Source organism: Microtus oregoni, unplaced genomic scaffold (genome assembly GCF_018167655.1).
Source record: "Microtus oregoni isolate MIOR12 unplaced genomic scaffold, Mior012 000065F_ref0000479, whole genome shotgun sequence".
In the NCBI taxonomy this organism is placed as follows: Eukaryota; Metazoa; Chordata; class Mammalia; order Rodentia; family Cricetidae; genus Microtus; species Microtus oregoni.
In genome coordinates, this window is record NW_024543875.1 from 5,645,033 (window position 1) to 5,672,218 (window position 27,186).

Consider the following 27,186-nt stretch of genomic DNA (forward strand, 5'->3'; position numbering starts at 1 on the left):
ACTGAATGACCAAAAACTGCTCACTCCACCTCCTTGTTTTGATAGATCTTTGATAGACAAATTAGCAGAGATAAAAAAAGAGAATCACGTTATTTAATTGTTCAGCTGAGGACCCCTTCCTGACCCCTAGCTCAACCTCCTCAGGATGGTTTTCTCTTTTATTTTATTGATTTTCATTGAGTTCTACATTTTTCTCTGCTCCCCTCCTTGCCTCTCCCTTTCCTCCTTCAACCCTTCCCCAAGGTCCCCATGCTCCCAATTTACTCAGGAGATCTTGTCTTTTTATACTTCCCAAGTAGATTAGGTCTATGTATGTCTCTCTTAGTGTCCACATTGTTGTCTAGGTTCTCTGGGATTGTTGTTTGTAGGCTGGTTTTCTTTGCTTTATGTTTAAAAACCACCTATGAGTGAGTACATGTGATAATTGTCTTTCTGTGTCTGGGTTACTTCACTCAAAATAATGTTTTCTAGCTTCATCATTTTCCTGTAAAATTCAAGATATCATTTTTTTTCCTGTGGTATAGTACTCCATTGTGTAAATGTACCCCATTTTCCTTATCCATTCTTCAGCTGAGGGGCATTTAGGTTGTTTCCACGTTCTGGCTATGACAAACAAAGATGCTATGAACATAGTTGAGCACACGTCCTTGTGGCACAATTGAGCATCCTTTGGATATATACCCAAAAGTAGTATTGCTGGGTCTTGAAGAAGGTTGTTTCCTAATTATCTAAGAAGTCGCCACACTGACATCCAAAGGGGCTGTACCAGCTTGCATTCCCACTAGCAATGCAAAAGTGTTCCCTTTTCCCCACAACCTCTCCAGCGTAAGTTGTCATCAGTGTTTTTGATCTTGGCCATTCTTACAGGTATAAGATGTAATCTCAAAGTTGTTTTGATTTGCGTTTCTCTGATGACTAAGGATATTGAACATTTCCTTAAGTGTCTTTCAGCCATTTTAGATTCCTCTGTTGAGAGTTCTCTGTTTAGGTCTGTACTCCATTTTTTTTATTGGATAATGTGATCTTTTGATGACCAATTTCTTGAGTTCCTCCACCTTCCTAAACAGCACCACCAATTGGACCAAGCATTCAAATGCCTGAGGCTATAGAGGACCCCTCTCATTCACCCACTGCAAAAGTCACTGATACAAGCATTCCCCTTTCTTGGCTTCCTGATCATCTCAGATGTGAGCAAGCTCCTATGTCAGGCCAACATAAAAAAAAAAAAACTGTGCCTTCAAAGTGTAAGCCAAAACAAATCCTTCCTGCCCTAAGTGTTTCAAAATTCACTTCATTTCTAAATTATAATTAGAACAGAAAATCTTTCTAGAGATGAGATTGTAGTTAAGTGGTAGAGCACTTGCCTTGCTTGCCCAGGCTCTGGGTTCAATTCCCAGCACTGAAAGAGAGGGTGGGAAGTGTTTTAAAAAGATTTTGACTTGCCGGGCTGGTGGCGCACACCTTTAATCCCAGCACTTGGGAGGCAGAGGTAGAAAGATCTCTGTGAGTTCTAGGCCAGCCTGGTCTACAAGAGCTAGTTCCAGGACAGGCTCCAGAGCTACAGAGAAATCCTGTCTCTAAAAAAGAAAGTTAATGTTATGTTTAGAGCTAGCAGGCAGCTAGTTACATCTGAGGGCTGTTGGTGTGGCAATGTTGAAGGGACCTGAGAATAGCCAACCCTCATCTTCGCCAGGAGCAGACCCCAGTGGTCCCATGGGGACTTTTGAAAATGCAATACTGGGGGGGGGGGTGCTTGCCTCGCACACATGAAGCATGACATGAAATACATTTTCTTTCTTTTTTCCTGGCAAATCGGTCCATACAAGAATTTCTTCTTGTAGGAGGTTGGAGAGATAGCTCAGTGGTTAAGAATATTGACTGCTCTTCCAGGAGACCCGGATTCACCTTCAAGTACCCACAGGTTGCCGCACAACTGTCTATAATAACAGTTCTAGGGCATACGAGGCCTTTCATCTTTTGGCTTTCCTAGGAACCAGACATACGTGTGGTGCACAGACTTACATGCAGGAAAACACACTTAAAAAAAGGAGAAAAAGTCAGCTGGTGGTGCCTGCTTATAAAGCCAGCACTTGGGAGGCTACAGCAGCAGGAGCAGGAGTCTCAGGCTACATATGGGTCAGCCAAAGCTACATAGCGTGAGCGTATGTAAATAATCAAAGTCGGACATATAGTTTGGTATCTTGGTACTGGAGGACAAAGCAGACTTAGGCACCCCTCAAAGCCAACAAACACACCCGCTGCTGCTTTCCCTCCCATTGTGAGCATTTGGGTCCCTTCTTCCTGGTATTCGTTAGCTATGCAAATCATCTTTTGATAAATATGCTTTCGAGGTAACGAACATTTTAACCGACTATCTTTTTAATGCATGTTATAAAAGCAATTTGAGTAGAAATGAAAATTGATGGCTTCTCTTTAAGAGGGCTCATGCTGCTGACCTCTAAGGAGGGCGAGGTGCTTCACTTAATTCCGTAAATGCTCATCTCTTTCCTGTCCTAGTGGGCTCCGTCCACCGCTGTCTCTGTATTCAGCCCCGGTGAGATTATTAACACATGCAGACTCCAGTTCCATAATCCTCGGGGGCAGAAATCTTTAAAGATTCTCTATGCAGGCACTAAGCATGATTTAAGGCGGAGTGATTATTGGTTGATGTGATTGCCAGGCACAAACTATTCATTCCGGGGTGTACAACTGAAACACGCTGTCTTCAAACTGCAAACGGAAATCGCTCGCGATATATAGACGAAAACGAAACATGGGCTCCTAAGCAGGGCGTTATGGATGCCCGGGATGAATTGGAATCCGAACACAGTAGAACCCTTTCACACTTGAGGGCAATTGAAATGTCAAGTAATTCCCCAAGCATAACTCGCAGCTTGTTAGTCCCGGAGAGAGTCCTAATGCTCTCTGTGTGAGGGGGAGATGGAGTTGGAACAGAGGGATGCTGAGAAGAGAACACTTGCCCAGAAACGTATCCTCTCCTAGGGGTCCTGCCCACACTGCTGCCTGAGCAGCAGAGTTCAAGGAAGGCACACGATCAATTCACTAGTGAATTTCAGGGGCAATGGGGACTAACGAAGGAGCAAGGTCAGAGACGGTGACATATTTAGAATGAGTTCCTGATTAATCATATTGGTAATGATACTGCTCATGGATCAATTTTTAAGAGGCAATCCCATCATTCTGTACCAAGGGGGAAAAATGAAAAAAAAAAAAAACATCAAGTATTCTCCAAAGAGAAAGCTTAAAAGGCCAGTGAACTAAGGAGAGACTCGAATATCCCAAATGGCTAATGAAACACAAAAGAGCTGGGTGTGGTGGTGCACACGCCTTTAATCCCAGCGTTGGAGATGCAGAGGCAGGCAGATCTCTGAGTTCGAGGGCAGCCTGGTCTACAGAGCTAGTTTCTACACAGAGAAACGCTGTCTCAAGAAACCACAAAACAACAACAAAAATACAAAATAGTAAAATAAACTTTCCTTGTCCATACAACATGATAAACCCCAGCCACAGTGAGAACACTTAGTTTTTGCAAAGACTCTGGAGATGTGTAAATTTACGTGCTATTGGTGTGAATAGATGGTGTTCACCACAGAGGAAATGAGCAGAAAAGCAATTTAAAAGAGGCAATTTGGTTTGTGGCTGCAGTTAATGGTCTCTTGGCTCATTACTCGCCCTGTGACAAAGAAGGCAGGACCTGACGGTGGGAAATGTGTGATGGGACAACAGTGAAGCTGCTGACTCATGGTGGCAAGAAAGAGACAGACAGACAGACAGCAGACGGGTAGACAGGTATGTAGGTAGATAGATGATAGATAGATAGATAGATAGATAGATAGATAGATAGATAGATGATGAATGGTAGATGTAGATAAATGACATAGATGAAAGATCAATAGATAGACAGATGACAGATGGGTGGATGGATAGATGGACAGACAGAGAATGCATAGACTGCACCCTGAAAAGGAATGCCTATGTCCTACTCCTCTCAACTCCACCTCCTTTAGGAGCCATCACCTCCCAAAAGTCGACTCAGTTACAGACCCATCTATACATTGCTTCATTGACGAGGTCAGAGGCCCCCTTAACCTTAGAATACAGATACTGTTTCCTTTCTGTTGGAGGTGCCCATGGGTCTGGAAAGCAAGCCAGTAAGCAGCTTTCCTCCTTGGTTTCTGCTTCAGCTCCAGCCTCTGGAGGTCCTGCCTTGATTTCTTGTCCTGGCTTCCCTTGCTGATCTGTAAGCTGGGTGATGGTGGCGCACGCCTTTAATCCCAGCATTTGAGAGGCAGAGGCAGGCGGATCTCTGAGTTTGTGGCCAACCTGATGGACAAGAGCTAGTTCCAGGATAGGCTCCAAAACAACAGAGAAACCCAGTTTCAAAAAACAAAACAAAACAAAATGAAAGGTGTGTCCTGTCCTGCACACAATTGTCTGTGCACCATCGAGAACAGAAAGTGTGTCCTGCACACCACTGTCTGTGTACCATGGAGAAGAACAGATGCATCATAAGAGTCCATGCTTCTCCTGGTGCAGAGGATCACCTCACCAACCTCACTGCAATTAGTAATGGAAAACTTCTGTCCCTCCCTCCATCCCTTTCTTCCTTCCTTTTTTATTTTTTGGATCATGGTCTCACTGTAGCTCAGACTAGCCTCAATTCTGTAGTTAAGGATAATCTTGAACTTTGGACCCTCCTGCCTGTGTCTCCTGACTACCAGGATTTCAGGTGAGCCCAGTTGATGTTGGAGATCGAGCTGAGGGCATCATACATGCTAGGCAAGCACTTGTCCCCAGGTCCATGTTTTCTTTTTTCTCTTCTAAAATGCCAGATCTCAAGTAATCCAAACTGGCCTTGAATCGCTGCCTTGTGAAATACGGCCTTGAACTCCTGATGCTCCTACCTTCACCTTCTAAATCCTGAGGTTTATAGGTATATACCACCACTCAGCTGAGGTTTTTCTGGTTATAAAAATAAGATTCTGTCACCATATTGGGAAAGAGGAAACTCAGCAAAAAGCATGAGGCTGCAAATTAAATAGACTCATGGTCCTGTCTTCGCTTTTCTGTATTTATTCCCTCCCTGAGTCCACACAGCTCTCTGTCATTCTAGGGTCAGGGAAACAACAATAACAACAAACCAACCAACCAAACAAACCCCCTCTTACTTCGGATAGCCTTTAGAAAAGAAAAGACACATTTATTTACCTCCTTGTTGTTTATATCTTTGGGGAAGAATTACTTTCCATAATTACTAAGTAACAAGTCAGTAAGCACAAACGCATATATAAGCACTCCTTTGCCCTCCACAGGGAGTGCTTTGTTAAGTGGTGGTTGATGAGCTCAGGGATGAAAACTGTCCTCTGGACGTAGTGCACGCTCTTCTAACCCACTGTGAGTCTCTTCCTTATGTGTCTGGATTAATGGTGTGATGAGGCTTGGTGCTATCTCAGATTCAGCTACACAAAAGGACTGCAGCCAATCCAGCTGAGGACTCCGTCAGTTCCCCAAAGACCAGACAGCGTCTATAGAGATATATATGTCCACAAAATTCAGAGATGAGACATATTTTTATTTTTGCCAATGGAAAGATAAGCAGTGACAACATAAGACAGAGACGTCAGCTCAGCATGTTTATTACATCCTTACATTATTACTGTTCACAGTAGCTAAGTTGTAGAATCGCCTATGTGCCCATCAGCAGAAGACTGATGAAGAAAACGTGATATAAAATAGTACAGTTGTATTCAGTCATAGATAATTTGTATGGTGTACAGTAGGGTGAGATGGGGTGGATTAAAACAAAGTACAGTGACACACATATTCCTAGCCCTCTAGAGGCAGAGGCAGGGGGATCCTTCTGAGTTCTAGGTGTGTGTGTGTGTGGTTTTAAAATAATAAAGTCCTTAAAAAGGGAGTAAAATAATATAAAAGAAAAAGTCACAAAAAGATGAAATACACAGAGAGTCTGGATTCTATATGTGATTGTGTTTGTTATCGTTAGGTTTTCTGATTGCTAATGAAATGACAGCTGCTAAGAAACATTGGATTGTGGAAATTTCTAGATTAAACCAACCTACGTATTTTAAAAATATCTTGGCTTCAAATTGGAAGTCAAAAGGTGTGTTGCTTTGGGAGAGAGGTTATGTTTTTATTTTCACAGAACATGAGAAGCTGTGGAGCCGGGCGGTGGTGGTGCACGCCTTTAATCCCAGCACTTGGGAGGCAGAAGCAGGCAGATCTCTGTGAGTTCAAGACCAGCCTGGTCTATAAGAGCTAGTTCCAGGACAGGCACCAAAACCACAGAGAAACCCTGTCTCGAAAAAAAGCAAAAAAAAAAAAAAAAAAAAAAAAAGAGAGAGAGAGAGAGAAGCTGTGGATTCACTCTAGGTTAGGAAGGGCAGTTCTTCAAAATTCCCTGCCTCTCAAAAAAGTCTGTCAGATATACAAAGGTGGGTGCCCCAACATTACAGAAGAACTTTGGGTGACTGTCCAGACAGTCAGATGTCCTTGTCCTTAGAGAACATTTTCACCCTGGGGTCTTTGAAGGAGTTGAAGTTTAGATAATTATAAAGTTTTCTTTAGTTTTTATAAAAGGTAAATTAAGTATAAATATTTAGAGTCACAAAAAAATAAGATAAATAATATTTTCTCTAAATTTTTCAAATACAAATGGACTGGCTATTGTAACTGTAATTCTTATGTAATAACTGTTTTTTCAGTATATAATTTTACTATGTTAAAATTAAAACTTTTTTTCTAATTAGACAAAAAGAGAGAAATGTAGAATATTCCATTACACTGTGTGAATATATGTTGCTGTGATTGGTTTACTAGAGTTGACGGGACAATTGCTACACAGAATAAGGTTAGGTGGGAGAACAAGACTAAGGACTCTGAAAAAAAGAAGGGTGGATCAAAAAAGTTGCCAGTGAGACCCAGAGAGGAAACAGGAGGTACAAGACGAAAGAGAGGTAACACCATGTAGCAGAACGTAGATGAATAGAAATGGGTTAACTTAACTTGCAAGAGCTAGTTAGTAATAAGCCTAAGCTATTGGCCAAACATTTATAACTAGTATTGAGTTTCCATGTATGCTCTTTGGGAACTGGCAGGAGGTAATAAAAAGTCTGCCTACTAAATCCAAGCACCTACATGGAGGCTCACAAATATCTGTAATTCTAATTCCAGGGGATCTGACAACCTCTTCTGACCTCAATGGGCCCCAGACACACACATAATACACAGACATATATACAGGCAAATATTCATACACATTTAAAAAAAATTCAAAGACATAAAAAAAATAGTTGGGCATGTGGCATATGCCTTTAATTCGGGCACTCGGGAGGCAGAGGCAGTTGAATCTCTGTGTTAGAGGCCAGCTTGGTCTACATTATCAAATTCCAGGACAGCCAGGTCTTGAAAAACAAACAAACAAACAACAACAACAACAACAACAACAAAATAACCACAAAATACAGAAAGATCTTCCTTTAAAAAGGTTCAGTCTCAGGCTGGAGAGATGGCTCAGAGGTTAAGAGAACTGACTGCTGTTCCTGAGGTCCTGAGTTCAATTCACAGCAACCACATGATGACTCACACCCATCTATAATAAGATCTGGTGCTCAGAATACTATATACATAATAAATAAAATAAAATTAAAAAAAGGTTCAGTTCTAAAGGCAAGAGATGTTTTCACACAGCTGCCATTTTGCCTGAGTCCACAGAGTTGCTGAGTGGTTGAACGGTGCACAGATTACAAACTAGACCTATGGTGAGGACGCAGTCCCTGGCAGCTCTTCTGTTGCTCTGTGAGGCCATTGCTGTTACAACAGCCCCAGTCCCTGTGGAGGGCAGAGGCACAGCTTCCCTAGCCTGTTGCGGCTCTCTACTGTGAGCACCAATGGCTGCTCCCATCCTTCTGTGACTTCCTGCTTGCATGGCCTGGGAGAGACAGCCTCTGGGTCTCTGCACCACTTGAGGAGCAGCAGCTTGAGCGTTGGCAGTGATGGTCAGAGACTCCTCCTCTTATTATTAGGTTATGTCAGGCTGAGGTCTGCTCTCAAATGACCTTGATCCACAGGACCCAAGCTGAGCTCACTCCCTGTTAATGCACAGTCAAGTATTACTCTGATAATATAAAATAGTCCTTGGCATCAAGTCTTCTGTGGCTAGAACTAGCCTCTGTTTTTCCTTACAGCATCCCCGGGCCTCTAACAAGGCCACTGTAGCAATCTCTAGTATTTCCTTCTTCCAGAGCACAAGTCACATCTAGAAGCTTGTGACCAAGAACACTGCTGGATGTGGAGTTCAGCATCCCTCCATCTTGACCTCTGTCTTCCCAAGGCACCTTGGGAAGAAACAGAGAGAGGGATGTTGAAAATCCTTCTGTGTTGTGATCCAGAGGAAAGCACATCTTCGTCCAGGGTAGGCTTCTGTGACAGAGTCTCACTACGTAGTCCTGGGTGGCCTTCAACTGTGAGACTCACTGAGAACCCTGTCTTTCGAGTACCGAGACTAAAGGCATATACTACCATGTTCGGCTCGACTCTTACCCATTTGAAAGTCTACAAAACATGAAGTGTCCTCTTCGAGCAGATGTGGGAGGGGGACTTGATCGGGGGAGGGGGAGGGAAATGGGAGGTGGTGGCGGGGAGGAGGCAGAAATCCTTAATAAATAAATAAATTAAAAAAAAATAATACCAATGCCAAAAAACAAACAAACAAACAAAAACAAAAAAACATGAAGTGTCTCCTCTTCTTTCTTAGTCTTCTCCTAGACCTCAAGGAAGGTTATTTAGCCCTGGGTAACTGGTTAGAGTGGAGGCTTGGGAAGAAAGCAAAAGGGATAAGGAATGCCCAGCATTGGATAGGGGAGGGAGGACTGAGGGTGTGCTTGTGTGTGCGTGTGTGTGCACATGCATGTGTGTGTGTGTGTGTGTGTGTGTGTGTGTGTGTAGCTCACTCAGTACTGACTCAGTACTTCAGCAGTCACAGCTATAAATGTGTGCTTGAGGCATGCCTCCTCCCTGTCTCCTACCCCTTACCCCACCCCACTCTCATTGAAGGTAGCAATAGAAACCCAAACTAAGACAGCTACCATGTATTTTCAGGAAAAAAAAAAATGTGTCTGGGCTAATTAGTGTGTTTCATTTTAAGTAAGAAATCTCTGAATTCCTATTGGCTGACTATGTAATTATAACATATTAAGGATCCAAAAATAGAAGCTACACACTAACTATCATGCTCTTTAGAAGAGATTCCCAGATAACTTGCTTGTTTGCTTGCCTTTTGAGATAGGATTTCAAATTGCCCTGGTTGGTCTCAAACTCACCATGTAACTGAAAATGACCGAGAATCCTTGATCTTTCTGTCTCCACCTTCAGAGTTCTGGGATTATAGATATAGGCCACCATGACCAGTCTCTGTGGTAGTGAGGATTGAACCCAGGGCCTTGTGTAGCTTAGGCAAATACAGATTTTTTTTTTGCCTCTTCTTCATGTGTATGTATGTAAGTTGTGGGTGTGTTTGTGTGTACCATGTGTGCACTTGTTACTAATGCCAAGTGTGTTCAACTGCTCATGAGAGTGCACTTGTACTCCGCTTGTTGTCATGGTGACCTGAAGGGCCATTTGTCTGTCTCAGGTCTCCATGGAGACAGAGCAAATGCTTTCTTTCTGGGCCGCTGACGTAGGAGGAATCCTGCTGTTTTGTAGTTTTCTGAGAAACAGTTTTCTGTGAATCAAAGCAAAGCCTCAATAAGTCTAGAATTGCAGGAGCATCACAACTATGGAGATGGCCAGTGCCTGCTCTGAAGAGATCAGGAAATGGGTGTCGGGGAAGTGAAGTGGCTAAACATGCAAGACTGAGTAACAGTTGGCCACAGGGACCCTGCTGCCTGACTCTGACTTTTCTGGTGTTGCTGTAGAACTGATCCTAGACCCTCCGGGCTGGAGAGAGCCACCAGTGTTTGCGCACGTGGTAGAGAGTAGGGTAGACTATAAACACCAAAGTCTATTCCCTTTTTAAAGCCTCAATCAGGACTGGGTTATTCAAAGCTCCCGCCTTGCCATCCACCCACCACTGGAGGTCAGGCCTGGGTAGGAAATGGCAGCTCTGAGATTTCCGGGCTGCGATGTGTTACCACTAGGTGGCACTATCCTGATCCCCACCCCCACTCTGTCCCTTTTCCATCCTTTCCCTTAACTTCTAACTGTGCCTGATTCAGCCCTGTTATTCTCGGCCTAGCCTAAATGTGTAGAAGGCACGGTTTCCGATTGGCTCGCATCAAACACACTGACGGGGTCAGTGAGAGGGCTCGGTGGGTAAGACGCTAGCCACAAAAGCTTGGTGACCTCAGGGCCATCCTCGGAGTTCACCTGCAGGGAAAAGAAAATGACTCCACACGGTTCTCCTCTGACCTCCACATCTGTGCAACTGTGTGTGTGTGTGTGTGTGTGTGTGTGTGTGTGTGTTGTGCAGATGCACACCTGTAACCCCAGGACTCAGGGTGTGGAGGCAAGAGGGTCAGAAGTTCAAGTCATCCCCAGCTATGATAGTTCAAGACCGGTCTGGGCTACCTATCTTGAAAAAAAAAAAACAATTTGTCAACCTAATTTTAAAGGGGCAAAATTAAAAACAGGGACATCAGTGGGAAAGGAAAACCTCCCAGGCTATCACAAATTAAGAGGTCCACCGGTGAGAATTGTGATGAAAACGTGGATGGCACAGAGAGACAGGAAAATTGTGTGTAACAAGCACACTGGAGATGGTAAGAAATCACAGCAACGTGCTTTTACAGTGGGGGGGGGGGGCAACTGCAAGAGCGCTGGGTGGCGTCATTTACAACAGCCCGAACGACAAAACAGCAAAAATAATAATTAATTTTTTTTGCAAGAGAAAAAAATTATAGTTATTGGAATACTTACTTCTGTGTTAGACTATGACCAAAACAGCTGGTCATAGAAACAGCTCGAGGAAGGAGAAAGATTTCTTTCGTTCTAGTTTTAGGAGCAACATTTCAAGTCCACCACAGGGAAGGAAGGGAGGCTGGGCAGCTCTGTCCGTGGCGGCAGGGACCTGCGACAGTGGATGTTCCTATGGCTGCAGCCCAGAAAGCTGGTCTGACCAGAGCCCGAGCTGGACTACAGACTTCAGAGGCGTGCCTCCCTCTAGTGGTGACCTACTTCCTCCAGCCAGGCTCTGCCTCAGAAAGGTTCCAGTCACCCAAGATGGTGCCGGCAGCTGGAGACCAAGTGCTCCGACTGGAAACCCGTAGAGAACATTCTAGATCTAAAACTGAACTTGTGCAGCACTGAAAGTGAGTGAAATGCAATTTACACAACAGTAAAAAAGTGTCGAATGTACGCGGCTGGGTGCTCACGGGAGTAAAAAAGTGTCGAATGTACGCAGCTGGGTGCTCACGGGAGGTGGGCCGCATGATGTTCCGCGGGGCTTTGAGATTGGAACACAGCGGGATGATGGTGACCTAGTCTCTTGCCCTGTGGCTACCATAAAATACTCCGACAAGAGCAACCGGGAGAAAATAAGTAAACAACTCTTTCTGGGCAAAGGGGTTTATTTGGGCTCACAGTTCAAGCCACAGCCTCTCATGTTAGGGAAGTAAGCCAGGGAGAACTTGAAGCAGCTGGTCACATTACAGGGTCCTCAGTCGGAAGAGAGCAATGGATGCGAGTGTGTCCCCAGTGTCACCATCAGGTTCCACCTACAATTCAGATGATCTTCCCACATCAGTGAACACAAACAAGTCAATTCACCCCTGGGCGTGCTCAGAGACGTCTCTTTCAGGCGAGTCAAAGCCTGGAGCTTTGACTCTGAGAATCCTTCTTGCGGGGGGAGGTCACCGGGAAGGTGAAACTCTCTGCTCCTCTCCCCACTGTGGGCCCTTTGTATCTGCCCAGAACTGGGCAGCAGCATCTTGAGGTTACACTTACTGTGTACAGACGGGGCTCCCATCAGCCCTCTCAGAACTGTGCGTGCCAGTAGCTTTACGGTGCACCTCAATGGCAGAGTGAGCTCTTCTCGGTTCCGCAGTGTGGGAATCGGCAAAACAGAATTCTTTGCGTGTAGGAATGAAAAGGACAGACCGAAACTCCAAAACTCTGCCAGCAGAAGAGAAGAGGCAGCAGGGACAGTAATGGGGTGAGGAAGGCTAACAGTGAGGTTTGAGGCCAGGCTCTGACTTGGAGGTGAAACCCTGTGTCTCTGGAGACCACCTGAATTGGGAGCATTAATGGGGTCAAAGGCAGGGAAAGCACTGATCAGTTCAGACAAGCGATCATAGCCACCATAGGGAACACCGCCATTACAAAGGAGGGCTGTGAGCCTCACAGGTGATTGAAAGCCTGGGTTCCAGCTGTGCTAGGACTAGAACTAGAGCTCCCGACAGACCCACAAGAAGTCTCTCTGGGGAGGATGGAGCAGACAGGTGACTAGGAGAGTTGCCACCCCTAGGAGGCAGCAGTCCAGGGAGGGTCTTGAGGAAGCCAAGATTCTGGGAGGGCTGTTGGCAGGGGAGGAAGCCTAGCTACCTAGAAAGCAGGGAGAGCCTGAGAGTAAATAAGCAACCGTGAACAAGTCCTTGGAGCTGGGCGGTGAGACAGTCCCTGCCAGAGCCTGCCTGGAGGACAAATGGTGTCACAGGAGGCTGGTTAAGCGCAGCTCTAGGACCAGAAGTTCAAGGTCATGGGCAGAGAGGTGGCTCACCAGAAGTATGCTACCTAAGTTTGAGCTCTAGAGCCCACATGATGGAGGTAGAGAACTGACTCCAAGCTGTCCTCTTTCTCTCCAGGCTTGCTTTAGCATATGCGTGCTAGTGCATGCTACGCACAGATCACAAAGTGTCCCAAAAACCAACTAGGAGACGAGTCCTGTATGTAAAAGCAAAGAGCCTTTATTCTTGTTCAAGCTCAAACTCAGACTCTCTGTGAGTCCAACGTATTGGTGCAATTGGACAGCCCTGAGCTCAGTTGGGGTGGGGCTTTTATAATAGCAGGAGTTGGGGTGAGGGATTTCCCAGGATTCAGAACCCCTGGTTGGCTGACATTTATCTAGGGATGTCCTAGTGAAACATGATGGGTGTGTGCTGGCAGATGACCTTATCTACAACGGTTGGAATGTTAGGAATTTCCTTTGGATGGTCAGTTTCTGGGTGGTGCTGGGTGGTCTCAGTTTGTGGCCTTTCTTGGAATCAAGTATTGCTTTAGGGTGAGCTACTGAGACTCAGACCTCTATTGAGCTTGTCCATGGCTGGGTCCCACATACACACACCCATCACTAACCCCCACCCCACTAAATACATGTGCAAGTCATGTTCTCAGTCATTCTTAGCCATTTAGAAAGTTTGTGGCCAGCCTGGGCTACATAAGTTCTTGTCTCAAAAAAGGGAGGGTGAGTATGCCTGTGTCCGTAGGGACAGGCAAATAAGTTGTCACCGGGCATCTTTCCTGCTTCCTCCCTTCCTGGCTCCAGGCTAAGCAGAAGACGCTGCTGGGCTTGAGTACCCAGGGCTTAGAGAGGAGAGTGGGAGGGTGCCCTAGTGTGCCCCACCTCACCTGTGAGGGGCTAGTCCATGGTATCAGGATGCTGGTGTGGCAGCAAAGATGCCCAGTGATGATAAACTTCATTATAAAGAAGAGTAACTCCTGTCTGTGATTAGGCTGGTGAGCAGGCAGGGCCCGGCCCTGCAGGGTGCCTGCTGACTCTCAACCCCCTCATCCAGCCGACTTCCGGGAGAAAGGGAGTGATGGATGTCTCACGTTAGCCCGTGGAGTCCTTGAGGAGTGACAGGATGGTGGTTCCCTTTAGTAGTCTAACACCCAGAAAAGTGAAGTGATCTCCTGGGGTGATCCTGCTTGACACCTGTTTCATGTAGTGAAACTATGTTGTTTTTCAGCTTCACAGACTGTCACTCCTGGCTGCTGGCTGTATAGAATGCTGACATTTCCTGAGATTTGAGGGAATGGAGGTCTGGAGCATCCTTTCTGTCCTACCTGGGCAGGTGAGCCAAACTTGATGGTAGAAAGGTTGAGAGAGGAATTTCACACAGGAGAGTAGCCTCCTCCAAACAGGAAAGTATGTCCATGTCTGTTCAGGAGAAAAATCACCAAACCGTCACAGCTGGAAAGCAAAGTAGCTTTCCAAACTGACATTGCCAGACAAGGGCGAGCAGCCAGGAACCTGCGGCAGTGGCCAGTCCCTGCAACGCTCCAGCATGCCATGTGTTTGTTCGTGGAACCCACGCATTCATCCTGCTTTCAAAATGATAGCTGTCACTGAGCTTCATAATGCGCACTGCCCAGAACGGCTTACAGAAATGGAAACACTAAGATTTATGTCACAATCACACCACGTAAACCTACATTTGATTTCCCTGAGGCGAGAGGCTAGACGTGGGGTCTGGGGAAAGCCGTGTCCTCCTATCAGAGGGACAAGTGTAATCGTCCCTTCCGAGGAAGGTTTGTGTCCTCTGCCCAGGAGTGTGCAGGGTCAGGGAACATACATGCCCTGTGCTTCTTTTATAGCCCAGTACTGCTTCCTACCACAGAGAAGTCCTTAGTGATAAAAACGGGAGCATGACTGGACCGCTGACCTGTGATGAATGTGTGCACACTGTCTATGCATCCCCAGTGTGGGTGGAGAGGAAAGAGTTCATTACTTTTGTCTAAAGGCTAGGTTGGTGCAGAACAAAACAAACACAAACAAACAAACAAAATCAAAAAAGCCAAATTGTCAAGAACTAAAGAGAGCTCCAGGTTGGAGATAAAGATAAACATGACAATTGAAATTGAGCAGAAAATATCACATATCACATGGAGAAAGCACTGGCCAGGAAATCTGAAGAACGGCTCTGCAGCACATTCTCCATGAACTAGACAAAGGATGTTACTTGACACTTGTAGGTCTCAGCATTCTCGTGGATAAAGCCGGGTGACTCACAAGGATCAACGGGTACATGGCAAAATGCCTCCAAATTGAATCTCAGGTCACTGTATCCTTTTGTTAGTAAGAGAACATAGATGGGCTTGAGGATATAGCTCAGTCAGTGGAGTGATGTGGGAGTGATTTCTTATTAATAAAGAAACTGCCTAGACCCATTTGATAGGCCAACCCTTAGGTAGGTGGAGTAAAACAGAACGGAATGCTGGGAGAAAGAAGCTGAGTCAGGGAGTCGCCATGATTCTCCCACTCCAGACAGACGGAGGTTAAGATCATTCCTGGTAAGCCAGCTCGTGGGCTACACAGATTAATAGAAATGGGTTAGATCAATATGTAAAAGCTAGCCAATAAGAAACTGAAACTAATGGGTCAGGCAGTGTTTAAAAGAATACAGTTTCCGTGTAATTATTTTGGGTAAAGCTAGCCGGGTGGCGGGACACAGCCCGCCGCTCCTTATTTCAACAGAGTGGTACCCAACGTGCTAATGAACTCCACGTAAAACCTGAGAGGACTTAAAAAGGAGAGAGAGAGAATTTAAGACAGGTTTTTGCTGTTTGTGGGTTGTGTGCCGCAAAGAAATTGTCCTGACTCAGCAGCAGGAAAAAACTGGCTGTTTTAAAATGCCGACTTTCTGGGCTGTGCCGCCATTGCGATCTCTGTCTGGCTCCTGTGGGAGACAGAGCTTTTGAATGGAGCATTTGGAGTAAAGCTCTACGGCTTGCTTGATGGCAATGTGGACTGCTGTGTGCCTGGAACTGTGTGTGGCTCAGGGGCACCAAATGGCTCTGAGGCAGGAGCAGCTTGGCTCAGCTCTGCCATGCTTGAACTGTGCTGGTCTCAGGCAGGAACTACCGTAATTACCATAAAAACAGCGCATTTAAGGTTTCAACTGGGCAGGACACAGGCGGTACCGTATTACCTGTACATGGTGCAACTTAAGTTTTTAAGAACTGCTAAACATTTTAAGAAATGCTCCTGGATAGTAAAAAAATGTTAGAGATTCACAATAAAACAGATTCAGACATAAAATACCACACTGTTGGATAAATGTACGAAGGCTTGAGAGAGAGAAGAAAAAGAATATAGAAAATGAAGTTAATGGTTTTAAAAAAAGGTAAAGTCTTTAAAGAGACAGAGTACAGATAGTTAAGAGATTAAAAGAAATAAAGAAAAATAAGCCACGTAAAAATGGAAAATTCACAGAGAGTCTGGATTATGTACATTGTGCTTTCTTTAAAATTTTTGACTGTAAAGGAGCTAAGTACAGAGAGACATTTCATTACATGGGCTGCTAAGCTAAACCAGAATGGATATAAGGGTATTACGATTTCAAAATTTGGGTTTAAGAATATGATGCTTTGGAGAGGGTCTTCTTTTGTTTTCACAGAGGACCAAACCCTGTGGATTTCTTCTATTACAATTTGGTATGATAGACCACGCCCTCCTGAAAGGTTGTTGTGAACCTCTTCAAAAAATTACTTTGCTCAACTGCCAACTGAGATGAAACTAGCACACAGGTTATACCATGAAAGACCTCATTAACGACGCCCCCATTCAGCAGGAAGCAGTTTGGAGAGAAAAAACTGTGCCCATGTTCCCAAAATATTGTTTATAAATGTTCTTTTACATTTAAAGGGGGAAATGATATAGGTATGAATAATTTGAATTGGTGTGGATTTTAAGGTCAATTTTGTTATATGTATATGTATTTCTGATATTGATTAAGGTATTGTGATTGTGTAGTTCTTTTAAAATGTAATGTATAATAGGAAATATAGGTTGTTGATGGATAATCATAATAGTCAAGTTTGTAGTCATGTTACTTAGATTTTCTAGATATATAGAGATATATTTCAGATAGGCATTCTTCATATCTCTCAAAGGCTACAGAATATGGCATTTAAAATATTTTAATAACTTAGGACTTTTCATGACAATGAGACACGTCTGCTCCTGGCAGCACCAATCTACTTCGAGAGGAAGATGGGCATCGAAGAGGATCCTGATGGAGTTTGATAGCCATTTGGGCAAGAAACTGCTCTTGCCTGGACTGTTGCATAAAATGGACACAGAGAACCCGCAGAGAGAGGACTGCTAAACTTGCCTAAAGGTGAGATGGTCTTTCGGGGTTCATGACTCATGAAAGAGTCTGCGAGACATTCTGCAGGACACAGCAGATAGTGACTGAACTGTCTTTGGAATTTCCTGCTTCATGGAAATATCTGCTGGATACTTTGGGCCTGAAGGCTGAAGATGGATGCCCCAAAGGTACAAAAGAACTTTGGGTGACTGTCCAGGAAGCAAGATGTCTCTGTCATTTCTAGAGTTTTCTTATTTCTTGTTTACTTAGGTAGTATTATATCCTTCTGGAGTCTTTGATGGAGTTGAAGAATAAATAGATAGTTATAGTTTTCCTTAGTTATGATAAAAGATAAAATAGATATAAATATTGTAACTGTAATTCTTGCTTGATAACTGTTTTGCTATATGTAATTTTACTATGTTAAAGTTAAAGCCTTTCTTTTTTGTTTAAACAGAAAAAGGGGAAATGATGTGGGAGTGATTTCTTATTAATAAAGAAACTGCCTAGACCCATTTGATAGGCCAACCCTTAAGTAGGTGGAGTAAAACAGAACGGAATGCTGGGAGAAAGAAGCTGAGTCAGGGAGTCGCCATGATTCTCCCACTCCAGACAGACGGAGGTTAAGATCATTCCTGGTAAGCCAGCTCGTGGGCTACACAGATTAATAGAAATGGGTTAGATCAATATGTAAAAGCTAGCCAATAAGAAACTGAAACTAATGGGTCAGGCAGTGTTTAAAAGAATACAGTTTCCGTGTAATTATTTTGGGTAAAGCTAGCCGGGTGGCGGGACACAGCCCGCCGCTCCGTATTTCAACAGTGGAGTGCTTGCCTAGCACAGAGGAAGTCCTTAGTTTGATTTCTAGCACCGGGCCAGCAGGGTATGGGGTCTGCACTCCAGCATTTAGAGGGCAGAGCAGTGTGTTAGCAGGGTGTGGGGTCTGAACTCCAGCATTTAAGGGGGCAGAGCAGTGTGTTAGCAGGGTGTGGGGTCTGTGCTCCAGCCTTTAGGTGGCAGAGTAGTGTGTGTTAGCAGGGTGTGCAGCATTTAGGGGGCAGAGCAGTGTGTTAGTAGGGTGTGCAGCCTTTAGGGGGCAGAGCAGTGTGTGTTAGCAGGGTGTGGAGTCTGCATTCCAGCACTGGCACATACTTCTTCCAGCAAGGCCATATCTCCTAAACATACTCAAACAGTGCCACCAATGGGGGCCAAATGTTCTGAACCTATGGGGGACATTCTCATTTAAATCACCACAGAGTTACATAAAAACACGAGAGGACAAACCAAAATGATTTTATTCAGAATTCCAATGCTTTGCCTGTCCCTTCTTTAGTTGTTTCCAGGGCCAAATCTGTTTTTACTTAAAATTAGAAAAAAATATTTACATGTTTTGCCTGCATGTATGTCTGAGTACCATGTACATGCCTGATGCATGAGGCCAGAAGAGGGTATCAGAGCCCCTGGACCTGGAGTTCAGTTCCAGACAGTTGTGAGCTGCCATGTCCCCAGGTATTGGGACTTGAAGCCAAGTGCTTTGGAAGAGCAGCCAGTGCTCTTGACTGCGGAGCCATCTCTTCAGCAGCTGCTGTCATTTGAATCTTAAGGAAGCTACTACTGTATTTCTGCAAGTTTTCACATGAGAAGCTTTGTAAAACTACACCGGTTCTGTTCAGAGCTCTACTCGCTACAGGAACTAGGCTGAAAATTTAAAAACATACAAACACAGAGACAGACAGACAGACAGGGCCATGGGGTCATCCTTGAGACAAGAATGCCAAGAATGCCCACTTTATTGTGCTCAGGTGTAGCTTATATAGGGCTCTGGCCATGCCCCAGCTCTCGGGATCTTCCAGCGGCAGACCCATCAGAACCCACTCCCCTACCATTAGGGTCTCGTGCTCAGAGCAGCTGAAGGCTGCTCAGAGTAGAGGAAAACAAGTTTGTTTTTTTTTTTTCAAGAAATTCAGGGTCTGGTGGCCCGCAGTCCCCAACAAAGCTTGACATGCATTCTGTCCCAACATCCTATTAGAGGCGGTATCAGAGTGCTTGCTTCTCTCTGGTCCTAACAGAGAGGTTTGGGTTTGGGGTTCCAGGGGAACACTGTAGTAGAATATGTTTTTGGATAAACGATCCAAGTGTTATTAACTTCATGGGAAGGTGGACAGAAGCATGATAGGGGCCATGAGGAGGGTTCCGAACATTAAGAAGAATGCAGGGTCCCTTCTCACGTTTCAGAGGGAGAGGTTCTAGGTCATGTGATTAATAAGTAGTCCACAGTACGATTGCAGTCAAGCTGCCTGATTCCTGACTGGTAGGGAGAGGGAGGGAGCCTGTTAGCCTGGGGCCTGCATGTATGTGTCTTAGTTAGGGTTTCTATTGTTGTGAAGAGATAAGACAGCATGAGCACAGCAACTCTTAAAACAAAAACATTTTATTGGGGTGGCTTGCTTATGGTTTCAGAGGTTCAGTCCACTATCATCATGGTGGGGAGCAGGCAGACTGTACTGGAGAAGCAGCTGACAGTCCTCCATCTTGCAGGCAACAGCTTATCTCTGACACTGGGAGTAGCTTCCGCACAGCACTCAAAGCTCACCTACACTGTGACACACTTCCTCCAATAAGGCCACACCTACTCCAACAAAGCCACACCTCCTGATAGTACCACTCCCTTTGGAGGCCATTTTCTTTTTAAACTACCACAGTAAAATAACCTTTGAAGGCGGGGAGAGCAGGTTCTACAAAAGCACACTAACAGAGGAACTTTACAGAATGGCACATGGCCTTGGCTAACAGTGACGGCCTGCAAGCATGGGATTCTGCCTTTGAAGTCTCACCAGGTGCTTGGTGCACAGGGGAGTCTCATGTTGACTAGCAGCCATCCCTGTGATACCTGAAGGCCCCATTACAGGGGACAAAGTTTATTCTCACTTCCTGCCTCTTTCTCACCCTCCATGTGCTTGGAGACTTGAGTCGGAATGAACTATCATAGCAAATTCTAATTTGGATGTGGCTGCCATTTTATCTATTTTTTAAAAAATCATAACTTGGGGGCTAGAGAGGTGGCTATGTGGTTAAGAGCATTGTCTCCTCTTCTGGAGGACCTGGCTTCAATTTCCAGCAACCACTGGGTGGCTCACAGGATATTCTAAAATTTTAAGCATGAGGTTGGGTGTTGTGGTACATGCCTTTAATTTCAGTACTCAAGAGGCCAGAGGCAGGTAGATCTCTATGGTCAGGTTGGTCTACATAGTGAAACCCTTTTCCAAAAACAAACAAGCAAGCAAAATTTAAATTAGACATAAACTCTCACTCAATCCTAATTAAAAAGTAAGAAAATAAGACATTATCAGGACAAATGGAAAAATATGAATGTGGGCTAGATAATGTTAGGAGTTAGCTGCTTTCAAATATATAAAAAATTAACCATGGCTCTGTGACTGCTGAAGAAAATTTCTACGGAATTATTTATGGGTAAGATGCTGCATGCAATTTATTTCAAACAGTTCAACAAAATCTGTAAAAAAATGATAAGGGAAAAAAATATCAAGAACAGTTGGATCAGGGTATTTATTTTGTTTTCCAAACTTTTTGTATGCTTGGTAACTTTATAATTACAAGTTGGAAAAATTGAAATTATTCCTCTTATTGCAGCACTTGGGAGGCCGAGACAGAAAGATTACTGTAAATTTAAGGCTTGGGCTGCCTGGTGAGAGCCAAGTCACTCAGGGCTAAGTGAGATCTAAGCAAACAAATAGTAAGCAAACAAGCTTTGATTTGAGGACCTTCCCTGGGACTTTAGCCCACTTCCATTGGGACTGCCTTTCTATTCTTTAATAAGCTGCCTGTTTTTACCACTAAAGATAATAAATGGATGTCAGAAACTGAAAAAATTTCATTGAAGAAGCACGTTTTAAAAATAATCAAAATAGGGGCTGGAGAGATGGCTTAGTGGTTAAGAGCACTGGCTGCTCTTCCAGAGGTCCTGAGTTCAATTCCCAGCAACCACATGGTGGCTCACAACCATTTGTAATGAGATCTGGCACCCTCTTCTGATGTGTGGGCATACACGGAGGCAGAATGTTGTATACTTAATAAGTAAATCTTTAAAAAAAATAATCAAAATACAAAAGATAGAGAAAATTGAGCCACCAGTTTGAGTGGGTAGCTAATTGGCTACAAGGGTAAAATTAGTTGCAGAAAAATTAAGAACTTAGCTAGAGTGGAGAGACAAGGTATGAAATAATTTTAGAAAGGCTGCCAAAAATGGATAATTCCTAAAAAGAGGCTGAAATCGTATTATTAAAACAATTTCTAGCCGGGCGATGGTGGCGCACGCCTTTAATCCCAGCACTCGGGAGGCAGAGGCAGGCGGATCTCTGTGAGTTCAAGACCAGCCTGGTTTACAAGAGCTAGTTCCAGGACAGGCTCCAAAGCCACAGCGAAACCCTGTCTCGAAAAACAAAAAAACAAAACAAAAAAAAAAAAACAATTTCTAAAATCAATTCCTGAGACTAAAGAATTTCTGGGAATGTAAGCGGGGAGATACACACACAGGGACCCCATCATGAGTCTGCGAGACACCACACACAGCAGTTAAAGAGGAGGAGAGACATTCAGGGAACTAGGGCATTTGGAGGTGGTCATCCATGTCTTTCCAGAGGCAGCTCAAGCAGGGGGCAGCTGCTCCTACTGAGCCTGTTGGGTACCCAGCCAGAAGAGTGGAACAGCGTTGGTTGTTGAAACCCTGGAGAGATGGCTCAGAGGTTAAGGGCACAGGCTGCTCTTTCAGATGTCCTGAGTTCAATTCCCAGCAACCACGTGGTGGCTCACAACCACCTATAATGAGATCTGGTGCCCTCTTCTGGTCTGCAGACATACAAGCAGACAGAACACTGTACCCATAACAATTAATAAAGAGCAAAGACAAACTATTTCAGGGGAGGGGTGTAGTTGAATGTTTTTCTTTCCTGCTCGTGGGTCCCCGTAGCTACTTATAAAATAACCGCTCAGAGCCTCAATATCAGTTATAACTGTTTGGGCAATGACTCAGGCATATTACTGATTAGCTCTCACAATTAAATTAATTCATTTCTATTAATCTGTACATTGTCCAGAGGTTATGGCTTACTGTGATGTTCCAGGATGTTACTCCTTCAGCAGCTACATGGCATCTCCCTAACTCCGATTTTTTACTCTCTGTACCTTTGTTTGGATTTCCCACCTTTCTCAAACAGCTTTATTCACCAACCAATGAGAGAGACACATATTCACAGCATACAGAAAGATATCCTACATCATCTCCCCTTTTCTGGCTAATTAAAAAGGAAAGTTTTAACTTTAACATTGTAAAATTACATATAACAAAGCAGGTAATAAGCAAGAATTATAATATTTAGCCTATTTATATTTGGCAAAGTTAAAGAAAATACTTTATCACCTATCTTTGCCAATCTACATGTTTCACATATAATTTATCTTTTATCGTAACTGAGGAAAACTATAATTATAACTATCTAGACTTCAACTCCATCAAAGACCCTAGAGGTATATAATATTACCTAAGTAAACAGGAAATGCACTGTAAGCAACTTCCAAAAATCTAGAAATGTCAGAGATATCTGACTGTCTGAACAGTCACCCAAAGTTTTCCTGTAATGTTGGGGCATTCATCTTTAGCCCACAGGCCCATAGTCTCTGGCAGATTTCTCAGTGAAACAGGAAATCTGAAGGACTGTGCTGCCTATTTTGGCAAAATTCATCAGTTGCTTTTTTCTGTGCCCCACAGAATGTCTGGAAGACTCTTTCATGAAGCAGGAATCCTGCAGGACCATCCCATCTTTAAGTATAACAGTCACTTTCTGTGGGTTCTACATTTCATGGTAAGACCATGAGAAAGTTGTTCACTCTGTGTTGTTGAGACCCTTGCTTCCCCTAAGTTTTCCTGACACGAGGTAACTGTTTTCTAGGAGAGATGCAATGAAGAATCAGCTGTAGAGAACAATGGTAGGGATCCTGCTGCCTGATAACGCACCCAGCATGGCAACTTTACTATGTGAAACTGTAGTAACTACACAAAGGAGTAACTGGAAAAGTCCACTTCAGCTCCATTAGAGAGACTACGTATCATCCAAACCACAGGTTGGTGTGACTGTGAGCGAATCTTTTCTGCTTGGACTAAGGAGCCTGGAGCCCAGCTTTTAATTCACTTGTATTACTGTATGACTTATTGGGTTAGTATCATACTGTCTCTGACTCCCTCCTTCCCCCCTTTATCATAATTCATTCATTTATTTCTTCACCTTACATACATTTCTTACAAAATTGTTTCAAATCCTTCTTACAGCCAAACAGGATATACATTCATATATATGTACAATTCAAGTAGAGTCATAAATGCCAAAAAAAATCTTAAAATAAAAAATTAACCTATATTTATGTCTATGTGGATTTGTACATGAGTGCACTGCCTTCAGAAGCCAAAAGAGGCTGTTAGATTCCTTGGAGCTGAAGTTATAGGTGGCTGTAACCCAAGTCAGAATGTGTGCTGGGAACTGAATTTGGTCCCCTGTAAGAACTGGAAAGACTAGAGGCATTTTCTGTGAAGGACTACTGATTTACTTAAAAACTTGTTAGGTGTTTTATTTATCTATATATTTATTTATTTATTTTGTGACAGGGTTTTTCTGTGTAACTCTGGCTATCCTGGAACTAGCTGTGTAGATAAGGCTGGTCTCAAACTCACAGAGATTTGCCTACCTCTGTCTCCCAAGTGCTGGGATTAAAGGCTTGCACTTCAAAAGACTCTTTTCAACTTTTCTAGTTGTAACCAATCTTGTTCTCAAAAATTACCCTGGTACGTTGTTTTAAAAGAATATATTGTTGTTGTGTGGGGCCTGGGTGCGGTGAGAGGGCAGCTCTGGGAGTCAGTTTCACCTAGGGTTTGGGAACTTGGTTGCTAGGCTTTCCTGAGGAATTCTGTCCCCCAGGAAGCCGTCTCCTTAGTCTAAGATTTTTGAACTCCTATTTTAACATTTGATCTGTTATCTAGCTTTTCTTCAGATCTTACAAATCTTTTGACTTTTTAAACATTTATTCTAGTTTTGTGTCTTTTTTGTTTTTGTTTTTTCGAGACAGGATTTTTCTGTAGCTTTGGATTCTGTCCTGGAACTAGCTGTGTAGACCAAGTTGACCTCGAACTCACAGACATCCGCCTGCCTCTGCCTTCCAACTGATGGGATTAAAGGTGTTCACCACCACCCCCTGGTCTTGTGTCTTTATTGTTCCATAACCCAGGCGCCAATCACTCAGCTTATAGACTTTTTTTTCGTATGCCTCAGTAAACATGGCATGTATTGATATTTTGTGTTTTAACGAATAAAGCTTTGCCTGAAGATCAATTCTGAGATCATATTAACACAAAATGGTCATTCCTTTCTCTGATCATTCGTTCTTTATTATTTATTTATTTACATTTTGACAGAAGGTCTCACTTAAGCCTGGAACTTACCAGATAGCCCAGGTAGGCTTCAACTTTACACTTTTCCATCTTGCTGTCTTAGGCTTCCAACTGTTGGGATTAACGGTGAGTCACCACACTCTGCGAGATTCTTAACCTGTGCCGCTGTGAATGGATCACTGAGTTAAAGGGGACAACAAAGTCGCCAAAAAGACACACCTGAAGGGAGCCTGTGAGCGGTGCATCTCCAAGACCGCCCGTTACCGGTAGTCCACTGGCATCTCTGTGGGTAGGCTTCCTTCCCTGGCCTTCCGTCACTCCGGAGGTCTGGGCAGGGATGCTTACAAAGGAGTCCCGAGTAGAAAGATGTGCTGGGGCACTTTGTCTGCTCGGGATCAGAGGTGACTGTCAAGTAAGTAAACACAAGTGAACGTAGACAAGCGCGTGACAACCAAACCACACTGGGATCGTTTCCATTTCCCGGGATGGGGGGAATGCAGGGGTGAGCCGGTCGGCTGTCCGGGCACAGTCGGGGGCACCGAAAGGCCTCCGGGGCCGACTGCACACTCAGGCTGCCAGCCTGCAAGCCTCCGAGCCCGGCGGATCGCCGAGCCAGGTGACGCCGCCGCCTGGCAGGCCGCGCATGCGCACAACGGCGCCCCCGCCCCCCACTGCCCGCTCCTAACGCCCCCGCCGCGGCCCGCGGGCCATGGAACCCGCCGAGGCCGGCGCGGTCCGAGCTCTGCTGCCCGAGCGTCCGGGCGCCGTAGCCCTGTGAGCCCGGCGGGCTGGGTCCGGCCGCGACCCGCAGCCCGCCCGCTCGCTCGCTCGCCCGCCCGGTGCCGCGCGTGCGCGCCCGCCCGCCGAGGGAGAGCGCGAGTGAGGGGTGGGCCGCCGCGACGATGCCGCGGGGCCGCCCCCCGAAGTCCCGGGACGGTGCGGCGCGCGGCGACTCCGGTAAGGCCCGCGGCGGCCACCGAGTCCCCGGATGGGCGCGGGGTGCGCCGGGAGCGGCGCGGAGGGCGGGCGGCGGCGACTGGCCGGGCGGGCGCAGCGCGGGCGGACGGATACGGGCGCCGCGGCCGGGCCCCTCCGCGCTGGGCCTACTTTCCGGGCCGTGGCGGAGCGGGGGCGGCGGCGCGGGCGGCGGCTTCCTCCTCCTCCTTCTCCCGAGTTCCTGTCGGCTCCCTCCCCGAGCCCCTGTCCTGCGAATCTCCTCACCGCCCTCCCGAGTCCTGATCCTCCAGGCAGTCCCCCGCCCTCCATGCCGCGGGCTCCCTCCGCTCAGCTCAGCGTCGTGGTCCCCTCAGTCCCCTCCCTCCATGTCTCCCTGTCCCTTCCGCCCGTCCCCTGTCGGCCTCGGCCGTCCCTGGCGCAGGCCCGAGGGAGTGCCCGCTCTTCCGGTGTGTCCGGGTTCCGCGTTTCTAAGGAACCCCAGACCGTCGGGGAACCAGGACCTGGAGGGGGGTCCCGCGGGGGTGGGGGTGCACACAGTAGGCTCTCCTGCGCACAGTAGGCCTCGGGGGCAGCATTTCCCCTCGGCCGTTTCTGCCTCGCTGGCTGAATTCGTTTGCTATAACTGGGGCCTATTTCTTCTTCGGGAAGAAGTGCACAGTTTTACAGCGGGCGAAGTGATGGGGAAAATGTCACCCACACCGTCGCCTCCCCTCAGCCTGGCACTTAGTGGGGGCCCCTCCTCCAGCGCGAGGAGGAGGAAACAGGCATCTATTGCCACCGCGTTCTTTTGAGATGGGATGGGGGTCATCGGGTTGAGAGGCGCCGAGCTCAGCTGTGAGAGCCAGGGTTTAGTCTCAGTCTTGGGAACTACCTGCCCCGGAGTCCCAACGTTTGTGGTCCCGAAGCAGCCCTGGGCGGTTTGTGCAGTCAAGCTTCCTGGGAAAGGACCCTGCTTAGGCGCTGGGAAGGCGGTGCCTGTCTGGGACGCAATGGAAGGTGAATCGCCCCAACTTCTATTACGTTTACATAGCCGGTTGCTGCTTAGTGACTCAGGGTTTGACTGTCCTTGGGGATGAGTGCCCCGAGCTTCGAGAGCTGTCATCAGGGAGCCCAGGTGCGGACGCCTACGGTCACCTAAGATGGGTGAGGAGCTGGCATCAGTGCGAGCTTGGGCACAGGACACCCAAGAAGTTACTACAGAGTCAACAGGCGTGTCGATAGGTCAATCTGAACACGTTTATGCACTACAGCCAGCGATTTCACAGATTTCATACACTGTTGTTTTCATGGACTGCTTGGAGCAATGGTGGCTGTATGGTAATGTTAGCAGGTATCTGGATGAGATTAATTGCCCAGACTGTTCATCGATGACTAATAGCTCACCGCTTCGGCCTTGGCCGTATTTTCATACAAGTGTGTGTGTGTGTGTGTGTGTGTGTGTCTGCGCGCGCGTGCTCCTGTGTTTATGGTGTTTGTTTAGGATAACATGTTTTATGCTAATATTAATGTAAGGTGCAGTGTGAAGAGGGTTAGAGAGAAAGAATGTGAAATTCCCGTTGAGTCAAGGCTGAGAGTTCCTTCCTCTCCGGGCTCTACATTTCACCAGATGGTAGCACTGCCCACAAAGGACCAAATCGAAGACTTAATTCTGTTTCTCTTGTTTCTCAAGACATTTCATAACTAAGTCTCTTTAAAAAAAATTTAGTTGCA

General features: G+C 45.6%; 1 protein-coding gene and 1 long non-coding RNA gene across 7 annotated transcripts in view; both read left to right on the plus strand.

Annotated features, from left to right (window-relative positions):
• LOC121440129 overlaps window positions 1-23,507 on the plus strand; it is a 33,012-nt gene extending 9,505 nt beyond the window's left edge. Inside the window, exons 2-4 of the long non-coding RNA XR_005973329.1 lie at window positions 13,941-14,045; window positions 22,849-22,942; window positions 23,030-23,507. This is a non-coding gene — a long non-coding RNA (uncharacterized LOC121440129). The remainder of the gene's footprint in view (window positions 1-13,940; window positions 14,046-22,848; window positions 22,943-23,029) is intronic.
• A 1,508-nt stretch (window positions 23,508-25,015) lies between these two features.
• The window catches only part of Znf236 (zinc finger protein 236), an 89,951-nt gene continuing 87,780 nt past the window's right edge, over window positions 25,016-27,186 (plus strand). For all 6 annotated transcript variants that reach the window (XM_041640813.1, XM_041640814.1, XM_041640815.1 and 3 more), the window contains exon 1: window positions 25,016-25,476. In XM_041640813.1, coding sequence (XP_041496747.1) covers window positions 25,422-25,476 — 55 coding nt within the window. In that variant the 5' untranslated portion in view covers window positions 25,016-25,421. The remainder of the gene's footprint in view (window positions 25,477-27,186) is intronic.